A 24,051-nucleotide genomic window follows, 5' to 3' on the forward strand; every position below is an offset into this window, starting at 1 on the left:
GCAGCTTTGAACTCCATTGAGGAGAGGGGCTCTGTGTTCTCTGTGCTCTTTGCTCTGCTACATACAAGGCCCTCTGTGTCCTTGGAGACAAGGGAGGAGGCAAGCATAATACAGTAGGGCCAGCAGGCTCCTGTGAAGTTGCTGCAGCCTCTGTTCTCTCCTCAGCAGCCTGTCCTGCATCTGCAGTGCTTTCTGTCTCTGCTTCATCTCTCTCACTCAAGCCTGTTGCTTGTTCAGCATCCAACCATTTTGCCCCACCTTCAGCCTCTGACCTGTCTTCACTGTCCCACCACCACTCCCCTGGCTCTGATCCTTCCTCCTCTGGGGATTCCCTATGGGGTTCTCAGGCTGCAGCCTCCCACCACTCCTCATCATCCAGCCAGTCCCTGCCTATAATATAATTAAGCTGAGAAACAGTGACTTAACTTGCCCAAGGCTGCCCAGGAAGCTTCATGGTTCAAGTTGGACTCTCTGCATTTGGACCTGCATTCTATTTCCTCTGATATTTTATATTAATCCTAGCTGGAAAGCAAACCAGTAATCACTAGCAGCCTGCCTAATCCACAGCCCATCCCGTCAAAGCTAGCTTAAATACAAATACATTGACATAAATTGGTTAGAAGTTAAGCAGAACCACAATTATTCTGGACCCTTTTCTGAATATTTATTGCATAATCAGAAAACCTCTGGAGTGCTTTGCCCGTCCGTAAGCATCTATGTTCATAATAATCTGCCATTTGACTAGCACTAATAATAGAGGAATTCAAATGTGTCTATACTCTCTGACAGCTTTCAGGCAATATTTTTAAAACAAACACACACACACACATACATTGCATTCACGTCTACTGCTTATTAATTCAGGACAAATATTTCAGGCTGTTTTAAAGCCACCATAATTTAATGTGATGCTTTTATGTCTGCAGCGCTACTGACAAATCCTTAGACACCCTGAAAGTTGGAATGACCAAAAAAAATGATTGTATAATTTTGCAAAATAAACAGAAACAGGGAAACAGTAAAGATAATGATCTTGCAGGGCCTTTTTGTGTCTTTGAAGAGTCGCTAAAACAATCTTGCAACATAGTGTGTAGAAATAGATGGTGTGAGGGGAAATGGATGGGACAAAGACACAACCTTGAGAGTAAAATTTAAAAGTGACCACAGCTTAGACAAGGAAGGAAGGAAGGAAGGAAGGTGAGGAGACCTACAAGATTCAAATGAATCTGTTTATTATAGCCTAATTTGTGCTTTGAATCAAGAAAGCTCTGCACTCTCTTACAGTTTGTGCTCCCTTTTATACATTCGGCTGAACACCTGACTAGGCCTGTGACAACTATCTAAATATATTTTTTTTATCTCACACCTGAGCTGAGGAATGGAACCCAGCATTCCAGACCAGCTTTGCAGCTAATCTTTGCAATATGCATCAAGATACATCACAGGATTTCCACCACAGGCAGCCTATCAAGAAAATTGCAGGAGGTCTGACTGTACAGTCCCCACAAATGAGCTGTAAAGATCAGCCTCACAAATGGGAACAAGAAGAGAAGAGAAAACAGAGGAAAGACTATGAATCAAGTTTCTTTCTCGCTCCCCAAGACCACAAAGATGCTCACTACATCATGCCTCTGAAGCAGAAAGCAAACTGAAAGAGCCAGAATGCTGACCTAACCAACATATATACTCTTCCAGGACTAGAGTGGTAGAAAAGACCCAATCACTGAGATATGGGTGGCCACAAAGCGAAAGCCTTATGATAAGTAGTCCAGGAGAGTGAGATGGCCTTGAAATGGGAGATATGGATTCCAGTCCCATCTCTTCCATGATGTAGCCATGGGGCAACTCCTCATGTTTCAGCTTCAATTCCTCCACTACAAAACGTAAATAATAGTGACCTAGCTGACTTAGCTGACAGTGCTCTTGTGAGGCCAAATATAATTTGGAATGTTAAAGCTACTTGCATTAAAAAAAAAAATTCTCCATGAATTATGGAAAGCAGCAGCAGGACCTATAGTATGTGTGTGGTGCTCTGCAATTAATCAACCATTCACCAAGCTGTCTTAATTAAAGGAAACGCTTGTAATTGTTGTCAGTTCCACACTTACAACAAAACACTATGTGTATTTACAGAGAAGTAGGGATGCCCCTCCCACGCAAAATTCAATTCAGTTTGCATTGAAAGGCGAATCTACCTTATTCACACTTTCTGAAAATATACGGAAACCAAAGCACATTTGTCCTTCAGAATTTGCATCCTTTGGAAAACGCACATACCAGTGTAAAATGTACATATAAATACATACTTTAATGAAAATGATGTAAAAAAAAGGCATTATGTTACAAGAAATTGTGTTGTCAAAATGTGTATGTTAGGCAAAATTGCATACACAAATGTATATATTAGGAGAAATTGTTGAATTTTCACGAGGACCTTTTATATTAAAAAAAAAAATTGCAAACAGATGTGGAAATGTGGAGAACTGAACTTAAGATTGGAAAAATGAAAGAAACCAAAATTGACTTATTCACCCATTTACACTCCGATGTGGGATCCATTGTGTTCAATGGGGTGTGCTGTCAGGTAGGTGTGCACAGAACTGCAGTTTTAATTATATATTAGCTACACATTAGCTGTCTGACTCAGGGGATATTAAGATGGTAAAGCTCAGTTTTCTTAAAGTTTCTATTCTAAAGTTGTTCCCTTCCATGAAAACTGGATGCATTAAGACCAGTAGCTATGGGGCACGTGAACTGCCAACAATCCCGACCACAGGATTCTTTATAATCCTGTTAAAGCAAGAGGAAAGGATTGTTGCTGCACAGTTACAAGATCTGAGCTATTTTTATATTTACAAGACATCCTGGGAAAATACATTCTTTATTTGTACTGCAAATCCTATAATGGAATCTATGGGGAAGGGATAGTCTTTCTTAAAGCGCTACACATTTGGCTGCTAGAATTCTCACTCTGATCTTCCATTATTAGACAGATAAAGTACAAGGAAAAGCTAGGATCTTCCATATTTGGGTGGCCAAGTCCCCACCCCCTTCCAACATAAAGTCACATTCAAGGGTTGCTCAGTTTGAACAGCTGCTGGTTATTTTTTGCAGTGATAGATGCACAAAAGTCCACTGATCTTGTTTAACTAGGTAAGCAGAATGCTTCATGATTGAAGACATTTCATGACATGAATCCATTGTGACTCGGGCCCATCAAAGACTGTGTAGAAGATTGTGCCAACAACAACAACAAGCAACAAGCCACACATACACTATCCTTTTGCACAAGCAAGCTACTCTAAGGCAGCAATCCAAATGCACACTTAAAAGTAAAGGTAAAGGGACCCCTGACCATTAGGTCCAGTCGTGGCCGACTCTGGCATACAGTTTCCGGGTCATGTGGCCAGCATGACTAAGCCACTTCTGGAGAACCAGAGAAGTGCACGGAAACGCTGTTTACCTTCCCGCTGGAGTGGTACCTATTTATCTATTTGCACTTTGACATGCTTTCGAACTGCTAGGTTGGCACATTTACCTAGATGTAAAACTCACCAAACTCAACAGAAGTTGCTTCTGAGTAGACACATATAAGAATGAACTGTGGATTAACTGAAGTTGGAGAGCAGCATCGCCTGGAATATTTTAATGTATAATAACTTGGACCGATTTGACATTTCCATCGCAAATGTCTAGTCTAAGGATTTTTGTGCCCATAAAAATAAAAGAAGCTTGTTTTATATAAAGTTAACTCGTTCCCCACCCCAATCATTCCAGTATGTTCTACTGTTTCAAGTTTGTTTCACTTCTTGCCTCAGAATCATAGAGTTTAAGGAGACCTTGCAGCCAATCTAGACCTGTCCCCAACTTAATGGAAGGAGGAAATTCAGAGCTCAACCTTCCTCAACAGATGACTGTCAAGCCTCTGCTTGAAAAACTCCAGTGATGGAGAACGACAAAATCTGCCTATTCCAGCAAGCATTTGGCTCTGTGTAAGTTAGTAATTGTAGTCTCCTTGGTTTTTTAAATGACTGTTTTAAAATCCTACTCCTTTTAAAAACAAAATAAAATATTTTTATGTCTCTGGATATTCGCCAAATTCCCATGTCATGGAGGGGAGAAAGCACTAGGAGATAGGGATGCTGGGTAATTACACTCTAAGCAGGCCCAAATACAGAAATTCCCTCTATTTGCATGTTCGCTCAGTGTTCAGGAATGAATTTAAGTCCGCATATTATATATAATTTTTTGACATGTCACTTTTTTTGACATTTCCTAATGCTGTTATCCTGAAGATCAACAGAGGTTTAGAAGCCTGTGGAGAGATGGCTGACTGATGGCCCATTAGCTTCGTTTACTTTGAAAGACAAAACACAGGGAAGAGAATAATGCAAAGTATTTGTTTTCAGTTGAGGGAGGGGCTGCCAAGGTGTGAGAAAGTCACACTGGTTACTGATCTGCAACTAGGCCAAGTTCAACGGGTTAACTATTAGTATATAAAGCCCTTAACATTTTTGGACCACTTTACCTATGACATTGCCTTACCCCATATGTGCCCACTTGACCTCTTTGATTGGTGGAATGGTCACTTTTACAAGTGCCACATAATACTTGCACTGCATCTGTAAGAGCTCAATTGTTTCGTGTGGCAGAACTGACACGTTGGAACTCCCTGCCTATTGATAACATCCAGACACCTTCACTGCATTCTTTTCAGTGCTGAATACATTCTTATCTAGACAAATCTACCCAGATATTTAGAAAGTTTGTGTGAGTTTTAATTTGTTTAAGTCTATTTTATTGCAGTTTAAACCTTCTGCATGTTTTAAATTTTGGTTGTAATTTTCTATTTTTTGTAAACTGCTTTGAAGTTTCCCCCCCTACAACCAAGCAGCATATAAAATCTATGAAATAAAATAAATTTATGTGTAAAGATTTCATTTTGCTTTTCTTATTGTTTTTTATTGTTTGTGTCAAAGGCAACCTTTATGTGCTAAGACTGCAATTCTAACAATGTTTACTCAGGAGTAAATCCCACTGACTTTACTGAAATGTACTCCAAGGTAAGTGGAGTTAGGATTAAACTGCCTTTTTCTGAATTTAAGAAACTACTGTAATGAAGTGCTCATTATTATTATTTTCATGCATAAAGAAGTGATCTTTCTTGTTACTTGTTATCTGTGCTTCCCCATTAATTAGGTGAGGAGAACCACGTGGATTTGACTGCTCACTTCTGACCATCCTAAACCTTCATTTTAAAAGTACAATTAAATTTTAATTTCATTGTGAAATCAAGGTTGTAAGAATGGCTGTGATCCTAATCCCACTTACCTGTGAGTAAGCCCCAGTGAAGTCAATGGAACTCACTTCTGAGAAGACACTGTTAGGTTTACAGTCATAGATGTTATTGTGATGGGCCATTAGTCACTTCATGGGCCAAAGTCACTTCACTTTGTCTGTACAAGGCTCTTTTGCTGCAAAAGACTAACATGGCTACCCCTCTGGAAATTCGTTAACTTTGAAAGGGACAAATTAATGGATGAGGGGGCTATTGACAGCTACTAAATATGGTGGCTAAGCTCTCCCTCCGCACTTGGAGGCAGTAATTGTTGGGATGCGTCCAGAGAGACAGGGGCATTTGGCAGGCCCCCAGCTGGCTCCAGCCACCGGCTGTCAGTCGGGCAAACTCCGGTTCTCGGAACAGCATCAATCAGCGACTCAAGCCTCAGAAGCCTTCAGAAACTGAGCACGCTCTAATCAGCAGAGTGAATAACTCTTCACAACGGAAGTGGCAGACAGAGGCACATGTAAGCATGTTTACAGTATTTTATTCAAAAGAAAAACATGTCTGCTTCCCTTCGTGTCCAAGCAAACAGCAGCAAAGCAAAAGCTATATACAACGGAAGTTCCCAGCAAACTGTGCTGGAAGTAAACAGACATGTGACACACAACAACTCCACATGCCTGTTCTAAAGGTGGAATAGTGATAGGGTAGTGATAAAGCGGGATATCAAATCCAAACTCCTCCCCCTCCTCCTCCTCCTCTTCTTCTTCTTCATCTTCTCTATTCCTCTATATCCAACCAATCCATGACAGTTCTCCCTCTTCATGTGTCTCAGCCTGCCACTCCACTCTTGACCCCAGTGAAACCCCGGGACTTATGACAGCTTCCCACTTTGCTCACAGTGCTCCCAAAGTAATGTTGTGCCTAAATAAGACACAGCTGCTAGCTTAGCATAGACATATTTCCTCTTCGGCAGCATAAAACACACAGAGGCCTGTAGACACCCTGTGCGCCCCACAAAGACGAGTGCCTGAGCAGAGCAACTTCTCAGGGCGGTCATCGCCACAGCAAATACATTCACATAATGTTCCTCTGCCAGATTCCTGAAACATGAGACAAATCACTCCAAAGTGGATGCTGTTTCGTGTTATTACAACCATATATGCAGCTGTGCATTATACGCAGACATGCATAAGGCACCCTTTACAGCACATAAATGTTATTGATGCAGTTGTAAAATGTTAAGGGAATTCCATTATAAGGGCAGCAATTTGCACAGCTTAAGGAAATACAAATCAGCTCGTGACACAGCGAAGGCAGTTTAGAACCTGTACCGCTCAACATTTGGGGCAAAGGAGCTGTACTGAAATAGCACAATTGTGCAGAAACATTCTGTGAATGTGTGACAGCTAACAGTGAGGTACAGGATCACAGCCGCAATGCGGCCACCCACATTTGTGCGTCATCTTCAGTGCCAGGAGAATGGAAAAGAGAAATCGCATAGAAACTTCCTGATTTCTGGTGCCCTTCTGGATCCAGCCTTGAAGGCCACCATAGCCTTGTACCCCGTGGGGAAGAGTAGAATTCTCCAAGGATGAGAGAGGCAGAAAAGAGAACAATTGGGCTCCCAGAGGGAGTGGAAGGAGTTTATGGATGGCCAAGAAATAGGGTGGAAGGTGGAGCAGGGGCAGGAGCATGTGGCCAGGACTGGCTGACCATCACCTGGGGCACATCACCAGGAGCTCACTGCCTTTTTTATGTGGAGCTGCTTAGTTGGGAGAAGTGGACAGAATGAAGGAAGTGATGTCATGTACATTTTATTTTGTAAACCGCTTTGAGGTTTCCTACAATCAAGCGATATATTGTTGTTGTCGTTTAGTCGTGTCCGACTCTTCATGACCCCATGGACCAGAGCACGCCAGGCACTCCTGTCTTCCACTGCCTCCCGCAGTTTGGTCAAACTCATGCTGGTAGCTTCGAGAACACTGTCCAACCATCTCGTCCTCTGTCGTCCCCTTCTCCTTGTGCCCTCCATCTTTCCCAACATCAGGGTCTTTTCCAGGGAGTCTTCTCTTCTCATGAGGTGGCCAAAGTATTGGAGCCTCAACTTCGGGATCTGTCCTTCCAGTGAGCTCTCAGGGCTGATTTCCTTAAGAATGGATAGGTTTGATCTTCTTGCAGTCCATGGGACTCTCAAGAGTCTCCTCCAGCACCATAATTCAAAAGCATCAATTCTTTGGCGATCAGCCTGCTTTATCGTCCATCTCTCACTTCCGTACATCACTACTGGGAAAACCATAGCTTTAACTATATGGGCCTTTGTTGACAAAGTGATGTCTCTGTTTTTTAAGATGCTGTCTACGTTTGTCATTGCTTTTCTCCCCAAGAAGCAGGTGTCTTATGTTATTAAATGATGATGATGAAGCCTCCATCCAGAAATAAGCCTCACTGGCTTATAGGTCCTACTGCCAGATCAATATGTATGTATTGGAGCCCTAATTACTTTGGATCACACAGGGGTGCGTAAGATCTCAGGCCACATCGGAAACTTGACTGCTCTTTCCTTCATTTTTGCCACACACATCTGCCACTACACTGGAACCTAGATGTAAACTTTCCATTGGATTTTCAGGGCTGACCAGGCTGTGGCCTTCTGAGCTTTAACAATGTTATAGCTCAGACCATTCCCTGAGGTAATTTGAGGGACACTGGCATAACATTCCTACTGCGCTTCTTATGGTTTTGAGAGGCTTCCAACGAAGACGCAACAGGTTGGCTGCAACAACTTCAACTTGGCACTGAATCTGCAGTCCCTTAGCAGTGCAGACATGCCCACAAGTCTTCACTTTATGAAGATGTGTGGTTAACTTCTCTGCTGTACTCCTACAGTCCTCTGATATCTGGCAGGTGAAAACTCTTACTGCAAATTGAAAACCTACTGGGAACCGACTAGCTGTTAGAAATCCTGATGAAGGTTTGACTTCTACTTACTGCTGCCCTGGACAATGCATTATTTGCAGAAGAAATAAAGGACGGAAGGAAGGAAGAAAAAGAAAAATAAACTTCAGAACAGAACAGGGTGGGCAGCAAGGTCTACTACCTCTGGCTCAACTTTTACAGATCTATTTGTTTTAACCAGAAGGCCAAATAACAGAGGACACAACACCACAATACTGGCATTTCCTTCTGAATTGTAAGATCTCTGCCACACACATAGGAATTTGTTTTTCTCAGTTCTGATGCAAACCGACCTTGTCCACACCTACCAGATGAACATGTGAATCGGAATGCAATGATCCTTTGGAGTTCACCCTTCTCTGAATTTTGCAAGATTGTTCAAATAATGTACCCAAAAATGTGCTGAAGGTGCGTATTTTAGGATAAAATGCATCTAGAAATGTGTGCATGGAGATAAAATATTTAAATACATATTCAAATATGTAGCTATCAGTTCTCATGTGCATTTTTTAAAAAACAACAATACCCGATTAATGCAGAAATAGGTCAATACAGAATTACGAAAGAGATGGAACCTAAAAGTAGCCAGATCCATGAATCCGGTTTTCAGTTTATGAGGTCTTCCAATAAAGATTTTGTTCACGTAGATTAACTGCCCACCATTTCCCCCCAGGAACATTCATCTATTCTCTGTATTATACCCTGCTGCCCCATCTTGTTCAGACGAGGGTTGCAACACACACATACAAACTACCACAGGTGTAAAGGCTTTTCTGTTGACCAGTGTCAAGGATAGTTTTGTGGATTACACACAAATATAGAGGATGCACAAGCTTGCAGAAGGGTGGGCAAGGTAGACTGGGATCTCTTAGCCTAGCAGATCTCTGGCTCATTTGAAGCGGATCAGCAACAGTTTCTGAACCTCAGTTGTTTAGCAACAGCAACACTAAAACACCTTTCCCCACCTAAATTCCAAAATAAAGGAAACAAATTAGGGGAAGGGCGTTTGCATGAAAAAGCTGAAATCTCAGTTCAGTTCTGGCACTGAAATCAGATAACTTTCATATTTTACTTATTTTTAATTCTGAATTATAAAATGGTTGTTACTCGCCCAGGGACCTTCTGGTGAAGAGAACAAAACAAATTTAATAACGGTAATAATGATGATGGTGATAGGCTCGGAATGTGCTCAGAACCACCCTGCTCTTTAATTCTGACTGTATGTCTTTTGCATCAGGCTTGGTTTGGTGGATCTTGGGGTTCTGGCAAAGTAAGAACAAGAAGTAGACCCAACTCTAACCCTAAAGTCTGCCCACCTCGAAGCTGAAGATCAATGTGCATATTAGGGTCCTGTGAAGCATTGGGGCGCATGGTTTCAAGTTTTGCTTTAAAAAAACAGAAACCTACCATTTCAACATTCTTTCCACTTTTACTGTGTTTTTGTGAGCGTTTACAACATTACCCAGTCTTTTAGCAATCCAAAACATACATGTGGTGGTAGAAAGGTTGGCAGTAAATGGGACAAGGCATTTTTCTGCTGAGCTAATCACATGGAAGAGTGCCTTTCTGGGGGTTATATAAGTTTATAAAGGGAATGATGTCATCTGAGCAGTGGCAGAAATACTGCTAAAAAGCTATTTATCATTTTCAAATTATATACATAGTTGAAAATGTGCATGCAATTTAACTTTGAAGGGGAATTTAAAAGACTGTCATAAACCCTCTACTGGGGAAAGGGGGCTTCAGAAAATACAACCCTTGACCTCCTCCTGTCCCCAAGAGGATTGATGGAAAGCCTTCTGTCTGAGCCCATAAACTGGTGCAGCGCATGAGTGCACTATTCATCTAACCCCTGGCTAGTTGTATTCCTCTGTCCACCTCATCTTGCATTTTTTTTTGCATATTTAGTGCTCTGGGTTGCCTTTGTATTGGAAGGGGGCAATCTTGCAGCAGGAGTGTGAAGGGAACAATCTTGCACACAGCCTGGGATGGTCCTGAGCTGTTCTGGCTTTCAAGCTGTGGAGACTGCAGAGACTCCCTGCGCAAGATTTTTGCAAACCCCCCTGCTGCTCATTTTCCCTTTGTCCATCACTGGGCCCTTCCAGACAAGCCTCTCTCAACCTTGGGTCCCCAGAGGTTAGTGAACTACAAATCCCGTCATCCCTGACCACTGGCCATACTAGCTAGGAATGATGGGAGCTGTAGTCCAACAACATCTGGGGACCCAAGGTTGAGAAAGGCTGTTCCAGACTGTTGCTATTTTGGGGCGGGATTCAATTGCACACTGGTAAATGCAGGTTGTGCAATTAAATTGTGCTCTTTTGCCACATACCCATTTCTCATGCACACTGTAATTTTTGCGATAAGGAAAGTGATGGGAAAAGACACTGGCAGCGTGGGGGAACATGGGCTTGATGCAACATCTTTTTTTAAAAAAAAATCTGAATTTTTATTGCAAGTTTTAACATAGAATACAATAAAAACCAAACTTGATGCAACATCAAACCCACCCACAAACAAGTGTCAAAAGAACACTAAGCCTGGGAGACCTTACGGGGTTTAAAACAAGCACTTGCATGCACTGAAACTACAAGTGAGTAGGATCTAATAAATAAAAATAAATGAAAGCCAGGTATCTCTGTCCATTGTCACCAACATGTGTGGTGGCCACACACCCTGCCAGATCCACATTCAGTGGCTGTGAAATGTGTGCACATATGGTAGATCTCCTTTACACAAGCAGGATTACGCTACACATGTGTGTTGGTATGTACAGTACAACTAACTCATTCACATAGCTCCCAAACACATGGCCTGTGCACATGTGGATGGGGTGGGTGGGGCTGCCCAGGATGATGCCCTCATGCATGCTTCCAGCGTGTGAGAAGGATCATGTGAACCTCCTTCGTGGCACCATACCCAAGACCATCTCCATCAGCTCAGTCCAGGAGGAGCTAATGCATTCATTTGGTTGGACTTAACCACCTAGTGGCACGGAGGAATTATTGCCTTCAATTACTGTATAGCTACCTCTCATCTTGGGATGCGGGTGGCGCTGTAGGACTTGCCGATCAGGAGATCGGCGGTTCGAATCCCCGCAACGGGGTGAGCTCCCTGCTCGGTCCCTGCTCCTGCCAACCTAGCAGTTCGAAAGCATGTCAAAGTGCAAATAGATAAATAGGTTCCGCTCCGGCGGGAAGGTAAACGGCATTTCCGTGCACTGCTCTGGTTCACCAGAAACGGCTTAGTCATGCTGGCCACATGACCCGGAAGCTCTACGCCGGCTCCCTCGGCCAATAAACCGAGATGAGCGCCGCAACCCCAGAGTCATCCACAACTGGACCTAATGATCAGGGGTCCCTTTACCTTTACCTCTCATCTTATGCTGGATGGGGTTTTTTTTAGCTACATATTGGAGACCAGCACGCTGCTTTTTGGAAAGATGCTCACTTCACAGTGTCTGAAATCATAGCCTTCCTGGTTCCACTCCTAGGGCCTGCAAATAGCAGCAGTTGCAGCCCATGTTTGACAAATCCTCTAAGTTTTTAATGCAAAAAAAAAAAAAAACAGAGGTCCAGCTTATCAGGTAAGGGCTAAGGAACAGTTGTGTGGCTAGGGTTTTGACACTGTCGCTGAGCATATATAAAAGAAAAGGGAAGGGCAACTTCTTTAGCATTCATTCCTCTTTAGTATTTACTTTCCAATTTCTATTTCAGTGTCATCTGTGAAAAACAAAACTTGTCCGGAAGCCGCCCCTTCAGAAACACCACTCCCTAATCCCAGTTGTATGAAGGCTGGCTCCAGTTATTCAAAATGAGGAAACTGAAACTGTATACATGCTCAGGGCATCTCCTAAGGTACATGGCTGAGCTCCGGCATTGAAAACAAGCGACAGAGTGAAGCCCTTACTGAGACTAAGCCCTGTGCTACTCTTGCACTTTATCAAAGGCAGGGTTGCAACAGAAAGCAATGCCAGATTCGGCCACTGCGACTGACTTTGTGCTACAGCCTGCAAACCTGAAGGGAGGGAAAAAAAGAAAGCAGCTGTTTCTTTTTTTACGAGACAAGTAATCTAACCTGAAATTCAGAAGCACAATAATAGCAGATTTGGCCTTCTAAATCTTTGGCAAGAAATCCGAAGTGGGTGGCATATCTATTAACAGCTCTTAAACCATCCATCTTGGATAGGGAACAGGGGTCCCTGAAACACCAGCCTCAGCAGATCTGAGAGCCAGGTGGGTATTGAGGGAATAAAGCAGGTCTATATTTATTAGATGATGTAATGTCATGCATTGTAATATATATCTTCATTGCATATTAAATGCACATTTGGAAAACCTATTAGCTCTGATCTTACGGTAAAGGAGTTACAACGCAGTTAGCAGCAACAAGTAATGAAGTTATCTTATTAAAATTCTCCATTTTAAAAGCATTGTTTTCTTTTAAAAGGGAGAATTCATACTTCAGCCATATTTTTTAAAAAATGGGGGGTGAAACCTTTACTTTTGTTAACAGAAACTCTGCTGAATATGAGAGTAACTAATTGCCACATCACTTTGAGAAAGAATTATTCTGTGGGCATTTTGCTGTCTGAGGTGAAGGACAAGATGGTAGCCTGAATTTCACATATAAAAGTCTTCCTTAAGCACTGGTGATAGGACAGTATTCTTCTCTGCCCCCAAGAAAGACAGTGCCACACACGGCTCTGCCCTCCAATGTTTTGTCACCACTTCTTGCCTAATGGTACGACTAGCCATGTCTATAAGGAATATAGAAATGTGGAGACGTAGAAAGAGTTTGTCACTGGAGTGAGCCTGGTGCTGGTAGTTGTAGGCACATTTTCACCCAATGACAGAGCTGCTAATGATGGCACCTGAACTATCTCGTGGTCATCTCTTTTATACCATGCCCTCAACACAGCCATTTTGGTTACAGCATGCCTCTACAACAGCCATTTTGTGACTGGCTCCCACAGTTCTTCCCTACATTTTCTAACGTGCCCACCAGCTCAAAATGGTTGGCAATCCCCGCTCTAAATGTTGACACCAGACCTCAGTGTGTTTACGGTGAATTTGAAAGCATGAGATGGGATAATCTCAGTGGCGTGCTTAATTTGTTCCCCAAGTGTCACCCACCTGCTCGGGGTATGTGCTCCCAATGATCTCTGCAACCGTGTTAAAGGAATCAGCATCGGGGTAGGTTTTGGCTCCCATCTTCAGGGTCACAACAATCTTGGTGCCTCGGGAAGACATCCGGCTCATCATTTCAGCATCTTCCACTGAAATGCAGGCAGTGGGAATCTTGGGTACATCAGATTGGTATTCTTGTATCCCAGTGTGTGGGCTATATGAAAAAAACAAAAATTAAACATGTTATACAGTACATAATGACACTATCCAAACAATAGTGCTCCAAATTCTGTCCAGCTCTGCCCACCCATCCTGATGGATTTTTCGAGATCGCTATCAGCCTTGTTATTTTTAACAGCTCCTGAGAAAAACATCCCTTCAGCTACCAAGACAACATAGCCCAGTGCTTAAAGACAGGACTTAGGGGTGTTATTTGAAGAAGATTTTCATTATATATATGCCAAGAACTAGCTGTTCTTAATACATTTATATACTTATGGACACGCCTGAGGTAAAGCACAAGATGGTGCCCTCCCTCCATTCCAGGTTCAAGGGCTGACTGGAATCTTATGCCCTTTTAAAATGTGGGGTTTTGGGGGCAGGTATTCGGTTTTGTTTTTATTGTGTATTTTGTCGTTTTATGTTTTGATTTTATTCTGTGAACCACCTCGAGACCTCTGAATATAGGGCAGTATATAAATTCAATAAATAAATAAAATACTTCAACACTCGTGACAAGGCATCACCCTCCAATATACCTGTGGCAGCAGGCTAGCTTAAGGGAGTGTAGGCCAAGGCATGGGGCCCATGTACACCTTGCTGCTGCCTGAGGCAGCTGCCTCATTTTGCCTAATGGAAGGAACAGCCTCTGTCTGGACACTAACAATTCACAGACCCTAACAGTGCGATCCTACACTTGTCTACTCAGAAGGTAAGCCCCACTGAGTTCAAAAGGGCTTGAGTCACATTCACACCATACATTTTGTTAAGTTGTGGGTGAACATATCAGACGACACAGCAATTCTTCAGACAGCTCTTGTTTATTCACAGGCCAGAACAGAACTGAGCTGAAGGGTTCAGCCAACCTGCTTATATAGAGCTCCACTACAATGCAACAGTAACAACTTTCTGTAACTATCCAATCACTGAACGTCACTTTCAATTCCTTATTTGCATATGCGGACCTGAGTGAAAACTATCTACAGTATCCCCCTGCTGGCCCAGGGTGAGAACCTCAGTACACAACACATTTAAAGCACTATGATACCACTTTAAAGAGTCGCTGGTTCCCCCCAAAAATTCTGGGAGCTGTAGCTTGTTAAAGGTGCCAATAACTGTTAGGAGACCTCTATTTCCCTCACAGAACTACAGAACCCAGAGCCATAAATTAACCATAAATTAATCTTCGCAGGGAACTTTGGCAGCTGTAGCTTTGAGAGCACCCTTAACAAACTACAGCCCCCAGAATTATCTGGGAGAAGACATGACTGTTTAAAGTGGTGAAATGTGAATGCGGCCATATTCCTTGGTAAGCATGTGCAAAATTACCGCCAGAAGAAAAAAACCACAGAGAAATGTGTGGGCTTGGCAAGAAGCTTGGGTGTTATGAGAAATAACTGACTGGGACCCAGTCTCCAAACGTGGTAACATGATGAAGGCTAGCAATAGCCATGCTTGGCAAAGGCAGGCCAGGGGAGCTAAGTAAACAGAGGTACCAGGGATCTACAACTCCTACCTGTGCTCTGTGATATCTCTGCTCCCAGCTAACATAGCCCTTTGTGACCTGAAATTCAGCAAGGCTATCTACGTCCTCATTCCAACAAATAGCATATTCTGCAGGGACCGATAAAAGGTGCCATTTCATCATTTGCTTACCGCCTGCTTATCAAATAGCTCACGGAACAAAACAAAACTTAAATCTTGGGGGTGATAATTAAGAGATAAGCAGCATGTTTTCAGCATGATATAGTTAATGTAACACTACAACTTAAAACAAAGCCAGAACAGGTTGGTATAGCTACCCAGCTGTGCCTTTATCACTGGCCAACCACGGAAACCGAACAACATCTAGATAAAACATTGGTTTGTAGTTTGGAATGCGGTGGCAGCCCGGATTTTCCCCCATTCCTTTCTGTTCTTGCTTGCTCATTTATTCTTTTATTCCAAATTTAGAAACTGGGGGAGGGTGCAGGTGTTTTAAATACCAAACCACCTCCCCCTGCCCCCGCTTCCCTCTACCTGCCAGCTACCCAGCAAGCAGGGACTTGCATATGATGAGTCAACATGAATAGGCTTGTACTGTAAGTCTATTGTTCTGTGTCGCTTAATATATGGGCAAGGGATGCATCTCAGTAGTAGGGCATCTGACTTATATGCTGAAGGTCCCAGGTGCAAACCCCAGAATCTCCAGCTAGTTCTGGGAAAGAACCCGGCCTGAAACCCTGGGGAGCTGCTGCCGATCAGTGTAGACAATACTGTGCTTGATGGACCAATGGCCTTACACAGTAGAAGGCAACTCAATTTGCTTTTCCTATGCTCTGTTGCTTTGATCCCTTTATTGTGTTTGTTGTACCTCCCTCGAGATATTTCTTTATTTTGCAAAACCAGGGAGCGTTGTTATTATTTGTAGATTCTTTTATTGTTGTAAGCTGCTTTGATTGTTGGGAAAGTGGCATACAAGTATTAAATCAAATCAGAATTTTGTTCAGTGGGTTACAGCCTAAATCTATGAAAGGAGTTTACATAACTCATCCTACCTGGGCCAACACTATCTTCTGGGGGGGAGGGGAAGTCAGGGCTCATCCACACTTAATTAGGCTCCACATTTCTAGGCACAGGTTGGGACTTTCCAGGTCTGTGCCTGAGTGCTGGGTGTGTTCTTTGCTCCTGCGCTTTCCCCATGAAAACCAGCTCTTTACTGCTGAATCTGAGAAAATGGCAAATCCAAATTGCCTTTTGCTCTGATTCAGTGGTAAAGATCAGGTTTTCTTGGGGGGGGGCAGGGGGGTGGGAGAATGTGTTTTGACACAGACTGGGAAAGTGCAGAGCTGTGCCTAGAAAGTGTGGGGCAAAAGGTAAGTGAGCATTTTTTAAATTATTATTTAATAAATTTGTATACCGCCCTATCCGCACAGGTCTCAGGAAAGTTACAACATAAAATCACAACATAAAAACACAATATACATAATACAAAATAAAAACAAAAATAACTTAATAGTGTTGGGATACTGCCAGGGAGACAAAGTCCATCATGACTCCACGTCGTCTCCGGACATCCATCGATCTCCCGTAGACACGCAGTATCGGCAATTAGCGACACGAGCTCTAGAAATAGCTTCCCACATTCCAGAGCCGATGCACGCTCTATCAGCAGATAATGCACGCAGCGAAAGATGCACTCAGGAAAGCATTATTTACAAGTTTATTTCTGCGTTGATCAGAGCAAAGAAAAACATGACTGCCTGCTTCAATGTCTCCGGCAGAGGGAGCGAAATGAAAACAAAGACACAACAGAAACATCCTGTGAAACAGGAAATGCGCAGGCTGTGACACAAACATCCTGCTCCCTTTTAAGGTGGAACGGAAATATCCTAAGAAATAGCACCCCTCCAACACATTTTAAAAGGGCATTGGGTGTCAATCAACCAAAGGCCTGGTTAAAGAGGGGCGTTCTTGCCTGGACCCTAAAGGTGTATATAATGAAGGTGTCAGGAGAACCTCCCTGGGGAGAGCATTCTACAAAGGGCAGTTCTCGTGTTGCCACCCTCTGGACCTCTCATGGAGGAGGCACATGAAGAAGGGCCTCAGAAGATGATCTCAGGGTCCAGATAGGTTCATATGGAAAGAGGTGGTCCTTGAGGATGAGCCCTCAATCCTAAAATCACTTCCAAGAGACTCTCAAAATCTCCTTTGCTATTGTCAAGGTACAGATCTAGATTTTTAAAAGCTATGCTCAGAGGACAAGTTTAGCAAGTATATGGAGTTCGGTATTATCTTTCTTTTTTGAAAGATTCCTCCCTCATGCCGCGTTCAATAAGTTTTTTGTGCTAGCCAAAGGACACAACAATTACATTAAAATATACCTGTATACAAACATAGTAATAATAACCATCAGCAATATGAAATAAGAAAAATCAGAAGTGCCATCAGCTAACTCAACTTCAGATTAAACTTCAGAGGCACCAAAACAATTTACAGCCATGTTGTCTATCTAGCTCTGTCTTTTTCATTTATTTTGCAGCCACTGCAATATATATAGGAAAATTTAATGACGCTCAGGATACTGATCTTAGACTGTCTTCTTGCAAAAACCTGACTCGATTGTGATGCTTCAACAAATGAAAGACATGTCTGGAGTCAATCAATGATACCAGTTGGAAACAGGATATAAAGCTTGCCTGGATAAAGTGAGCAAAATTACATGATTATATAATGCAGGATAGCCTTTCACAGAATTTTAATGCTGCAGGAAGCAATCATAGTTCATCCTTAGCAAAGCTTGGAGGTAACATTGCTACTCTATGAACAGCTGATCGGAAGAGAAAGCTGTTTTCATATAGGCTCTATTATCAAATAAGCCCTATCTACTTTGGAGCAATTTGGAAGAGAACAAATCAAACTGGAAGGCTGTTTTCTTTTTGCCCCGAGAAAGAACTGGCATGTTTCAAATGCATCAGATATCAACTTAGCAATAAATCATTTCCTCTACTTTCTCTGTAGAAGTAGACAAAAATTATTTAACAGCAAAAGGGTGTACTAAGGGAAACGTGTTCTGTAACAATAATATTTCTTCAAACAGAAAAGGAAGCAACTTGGCCTTTCTGATCTGGGGACCTAAGGTTGAAGAAATCTTCATTAAAGGTTAAGATGTGGAGTAAGAACCGTAAGACCACAACTTACACACATTTAACTTGGCAAAAATAAGAAATAAGTAAAAAGCAGGTGGAAAGCGGGTGGGCGTCTGGGGAAAAAGACTTCATCAGTCCCACCTGCCATTGCACCCAATGTGTTTTGACTACCACGATGCTTTCTACAAATAGTTGCAGATCCACATAGGACCTTCTTGGACTCCCAATTTGGTACTTTTAGAAGGCTGGAAATATATTGTGGAACAGCCAAACAGCATGTGTTGAATGGGCCTTTTCTTCGTGTTCAATGACACAATTCACTCCCATCACTTCCACAGTCTGCCATGCTGCCCTTGTTTAAGAGCTAGCAAAGGTGGGATTTGCACATGGAGACATATTAAATTGCATTGCAGCGCTTGTTAATTTAACAAAGCATCTAAAAGTCACAGATTTCGAAGAAGCGCAATTAACAGAAACAAAGACCCGAGACCTTGAACTAGCTGGCAACTCAAAGACATGCTACACATACTCAGAACATGATTCTCCTTCATTCCTCAGACCCTTTGCCTGAAGAGGCCTTTGAAGATCAAGCTAAATACTTAATCTGCAAATGTTTGAAGCTAAACGACAACAAAAGTACATTAATTAGAAAATGGCTTTGGCTTCTGTTTTGTTATAAAATATGACTAAGGACATTGTAGCTAAGGTTGCATGTACTGTGTGGTGCTTGGGTATGATTAGCCTTATGACTTCCCTACTGTCTGATTTCCACTGTTGCCATGTGAACAAAACAAGATAGAAACCCAGCAAAACAAAACAGATTAATCATAAAAATGGCAACAGTTGGCAGGGACTTAGGGACAGGTGTACTACCATGAAGAGTCATTTGTTTGCTATTTGAAATGGACTAAATTTCAGCTGTAGTGTCCTGTATACTTTATATATGGCTATATCACATCACACATACCCAAAACGTTCAATAATCACACAAGGATGGATTAAGGCATGGGATGATTAACGTGTTTGAGATTTCGCCGATTGCTTTGTGCTTCCCAATTTAGTAGGGTTTACTTGCTTCCTGATTTCACAAAAGGTTTGCACCCATCTTATAGAAAAGCAGCAGCAAACATATTCCCAGTAGATGGGGGATTTATAGAACCCAAAGAGAGAATCTAATATTGAGCTAATATCATTTGCGAGAGTCGGCTACATTGGAGTCATTGTTTTGCCACTGACTTCTGAACAAACCTACTCAGCTGACATTTTCAACATTTGTCTGCATATCCCTTCCTGTGGGCCTTAAAATTCCTCTTGCATTGTAAACAGCTTGTGTTAATACTGGGAGCAGCAGGCATTCAAGGAAAAGGGCTGGAGGATGAATTGATATTCTCTTTTGCTTTATTTTGAGGCTTATACTTTTTTCCACTCTTTCCAACAGGTGTCAGCTACACAGCAAACTCTTGGTTAAATTTAAATGCCCTGGGAAAACTATGATTCAGTGGAACAACAGCTTGGATGACAAATGGCACACTATAACAGATGGCAGTTACTGAAGAAAGTGACAGCATTGATGTCTCGTTCTGGGCTTGCTAAATTCTGGTTTATTTACCTCTTCATGAATTATTACAAATCTAAACAAATCTGCATTCATGATTAGGTTTCAAATTGTACATTTCAGGGAAGCTTGAGCTAACCAGCATCAGAATGTACAGAAAAGAGAACTCATTTTGCACACTATGTTCTTCAGACACAGGATTATTCCCACGACTCTCTCCTAGGATGCATTTATGTGGAAATGACTTCCAGGCACTGCCATATACACACACCCGATTGGCTCCCAGTAGGACCTTTGAATGCAAACTGCTTCCAGGGTCTTGCGTTTCACAGGTCTGACCAGGAATTCATTGCCTATAGTTCTCATTAAGATAAGACACTGCAACAGGCTGGCAGCCATACGTGTGGAACACAGGAGTCAGGTGGTTTCTGAACGCGCTGCAAGAAACAGGATGTGTGGTCGAATCCCATGCAGGTTTACTTGGAGGCCCAATTGTCCTTGCCCACCAGGTCCACAAAAATCACATTTGGCTTGTGGAGGTTGCATTCCCTTCTCCCTGGTATGGACTGTCTCAATCTCCTCTCCCGCTCTCCCCATTTCTGATTGCAGTGCTCTTTCCCATTGAGTTTCCCATTGAGTTCCATTCCTCCTATTGGCTCTGTCCTCTCTCCCTCACAAATAGCATGCTCTGTACACACAGGAATACTGTTTGTAACATTGCCTGTGTAGGATTCCTGCTCTCAAAGAGGCTTGTTGCCTATGGGTTCTATCTGAAGGCTTCCTCCCAGCTGCTGGGCTCTACTGCAGCTTGGTTGTTGAGTCTGTATAATGACACCTGTCCCTTTCCTTCCCTTTGAACCTGCTTCTCATGCAAAAGGGTTGTTCTGTGACCTGTGTTTGAGCTGTCAAGGAATCTGAACCACTGGCTAAGAGATCCTTGTGGTATGGCTCCTCCAAAGCTCTGAAATATGATCCTGTCTGTGCTGGAGAAAGTGCTGTGGTCTCCCTGGAAGCAGGCTTATGCCTTGTTTGCGTACACACCATGCATTTAAACCACATGACTTTCCCCAAAGAATTCAGGGAACTGTAGCTTACCCCTCACAGAGCTACAATTCCCAAGACTTTAACAAACTACATCTCTCCAGTGTGGTGTAGTGGTTAAGAGCGGTAGACTAGTAATCTGGTGAACTGGGTTTGCGGCTCCGCTCCTCTACATGCAGCTGCTGGGTGACCTTGGGCCAGTCACACTTCTTTGAAGCCTCTCAGCCCCACTCACCTCACAGAGTGTTTGTTGTGGGGGAGGAAGGGAAAGGAGAACGTTAGCCACTTTGAGACTCCTTTGGATGGTGATAAAGCAAGATATCAAATCCAAACTCCTCCTCCTCCTCCTCCTCTTCTTCTCAGGGTTCTTTGGGAGAGGTCATGTGCTTAAAAGTGTACACAGCCAGAGTACAGAACAAATTACATGACGTCATCACGGCATTCCCACTCCTCCCATATGTTGACTGGTGCCTTTCCATCATGACTAATGGGGCTGCACCATTGGGAACAACTGTGAGAATGGTGAGTAATGGATTTATTGGGCGTTTTATGAGAGTGGTTGTCAATGTTACCATGTTAGTTATTTCTCCCCTGGCCATTATTGTGGTTTGGGTGTTTCTGCTAAGAGAGCACACTGCCATGAGTTTGTGGGTGCCAAAGTTCTAATCCTTAGAATCCTAGTGAGTGTTAAAATATGTCAGGCTAGCTTCATGAGGTGATCACCTGGGCCATAAGCCATTAAGGGAAACAAAGGAAAGGTGATAGGCCAGTATCAGAACAGAGCAAAGGGAGCTCTGCTCCAGAAGCAGAATCCCTGCCCCAGCTCTTAGATGGTTAGAAGGACAAAAAGTCTGAGCTTTTGGGGCAGAGTTTTGTGCAACATGAGGGAGAGAAAACCAGTTGCAGACTGGTAAAGGCAGCAAGCTGTAAAGCGAGAGAAGCAGAGAATTATGTTTTACGTCTGTTTGAATTCAGGGCTGCGGCTATGGGAGAAACAAGGCCCTTTTGGGGTGCTGATGTTGTGACCCCCTCCATCGTAAGCTCAGGTTGTAGGTACAGTCATACCTTGGTTTTCAAACAGCTTAGTTCTCGTTTTGGCTCCTGAATGCCGCAAACTCAGAAGTGACTATTCTGGTTTGCGAACTATTTTTGGAAGCTCAACGTCCAACGGGGCTTCCAAGGTACAACTGTATATGTAAATAAACCATGTATAATAAAGACACCAGTCTCCACTGTGCCCCATTCCCAAAAGGAAACAGACCCAGGGTGAGTGTCTGGAACCTCTGCAATCTCGCACCGCTCAGAGACTGGGGAACTATCTTGCTATAGGATTGGAGGGGTTGGCTTGGATGATGCTCATGGGCCTGTGGTTTTGTATCTACCAAATGGGCAGGGGCATAGGAAAGGGTGGGTGGGGATGGTCTGCCCCGAGTGCCATCCCAGAGTGGGGTGACAAAATCCTCCCTGGGCAGATCACTGCCACGCTGATCATCCCCCGGGGCGGATCACCACCACGCCTGTGGCGTTTGCCCTCCTAGGTGTGTGATATCATACTGGGTTCATAAGGAAAGGGTTAACTAAGTGTAAAATGATTAACCAATAGGAACCCAAGGGGAGGAGTTAGAGTTGTTAAGAAGTCAGCCTGGAGTTAGAGAAGAGAGAGGGAGGATAAGTCTGTGGGTTGGGCTAGTCTGATGTGAGAGAGTAAGAGAATCTATTAAGAGGAGTCAGTCAAACAGTTGAGATAATCAGTCAGAAGGTATTAGGCAGGTATAGGCCAGTAAAGAAACTAAGGTTAAGAAACTGACAAGAAAATTATCTGAAAAACCATAAACTTGTTAATGCTTATAAAATAAATTTGTTTATTTGGTTTAATTTTAACAACTGTCTGGACTCAGTATGTACCTGAGAGTAACAGGTTGGTGGCAGCGGGGAAGCGAGCACAGTGGTGGCACAGGGATCAGTAGACCATTAAACGTCCAGGGACCCTGTGTGATCCCCACCACGCCAAACACCCCCTGGGCGGATCAGCCTGCCCCCGGGTGCACGGCATGTGTGCTGCTCTGGGTGCCCGAGCGGCTAGCTCTGCCACTGCAAATGGGAGTTGATATTAGAAGGAACTCCAGTTTGCTACAAGCACCCCTATCTGCATGACTGAAGACTGGTGCTGTAGTTCAAAACATCTGGAAGGCATCACATTGGCTACCCTGATTTAAGCTAATGCAGCCTTTCTCAACATTGGGCCCCCAGATGTTGTTGAACTACAACCCCCATCATCCGTAACTGTTGCCCCTGCTAGCTATGGATGATGGGACGTGGAACAATATATGGGGACCCAAGGTTGAGAAAGCCTGAGCTGGCACATTACCCTTAATATTTAGATTAAGTGCTCAATATTCTGATCATCTACACATCAATCCTCCTATTTTAATCAATTTCTGTGACCAAAACATAACTTATGCTGCAGAATTCCTCTCAGGTAGGTCCCACTGAACTCAGTAGGAGTTTCTTATGAATAGACATAGTAATAATAAATTTGGAAATAGGATTGAGCTGCCTTCCCAATTTATTGTAATAATTACATTCTACCTTTGGGGGAGGGGGGCAAAAGCAAATCAATACCATGCATTCAAATGCTTGGATAGAAGACTAAATATTTGAAATTCTGTTTAATGATTTTTAAGTCAATGTTTGCTTTTTAAGGTTTTATTTTTGCCAAGATTCTATTGCTCTTGGCCCAAGAGGGCATCATTTCGGAGTCTTCTGAAATGTTGACAACTTGGTGCCAAAAGCTGCTCCTGGGAGAAAATGTGGATTGCTTAACAGGGAGATTCAATGTTTGTTTTTCAACCAGCATAATTTCCTATAAACTGTGGAGACTCTCTGGTAGGACCAAGTGGGAACCTCGTCAAAGTCAACTGCAAAACTCCTTTCATTTCAGTAGGACCAAGATTTGGCTCCAACAAAGAAGTGTGGGGTTAATATGTGGCTTCCTCAAGATGATCCAAGTACACTGGGTCTACACAGGGAGCTCAGACAATTGTAGCTCTGTGAGGGGAATAGGGATCTCCTAACAACTCTCAGCACCCTTAAACTATAGCTCCCTTAATTCTTTGAGGGAAGCCATGGGTACAATTGCCAGAGTTCCCTGTGAAAAGGGATTGTTTGCTAACCGTTCTTGAATCTGAAGCTCTGTGAGAGGAGCAGGAGTTTCCTAACAACTCTCAGCACCCTCAG

At 43.0% G+C, this 24,051-nt stretch overlaps 1 protein-coding gene across 4 annotated transcripts in view; it reads right to left on the reverse strand.

Annotated features, from left to right (window-relative positions):
- Positions 1–24,051, reverse strand: part of CPQ (carboxypeptidase Q) — a 155,603-nt gene that overhangs the window by 90,939 nt on the left and 40,613 nt on the right. For all 4 annotated transcript variants that reach the window (XM_083451244.1, XM_083451246.1, XM_083451247.1 and 1 more), the window contains exon 4: positions 13,378–13,585. In XM_083451244.1, the coding sequence (XP_083307370.1) occupies positions 13,378–13,585 (208 nt within the window). The remainder of the gene's footprint in view (positions 1–13,377; positions 13,586–24,051) is intronic.

This window comes from Podarcis tiliguerta, assembly GCF_965153285.1.
Source record: "Podarcis tiliguerta genome assembly, chromosome: 7".
NCBI lineage: Eukaryota > Metazoa > Chordata > Lepidosauria > Squamata > Lacertidae > Podarcis > Podarcis tiliguerta.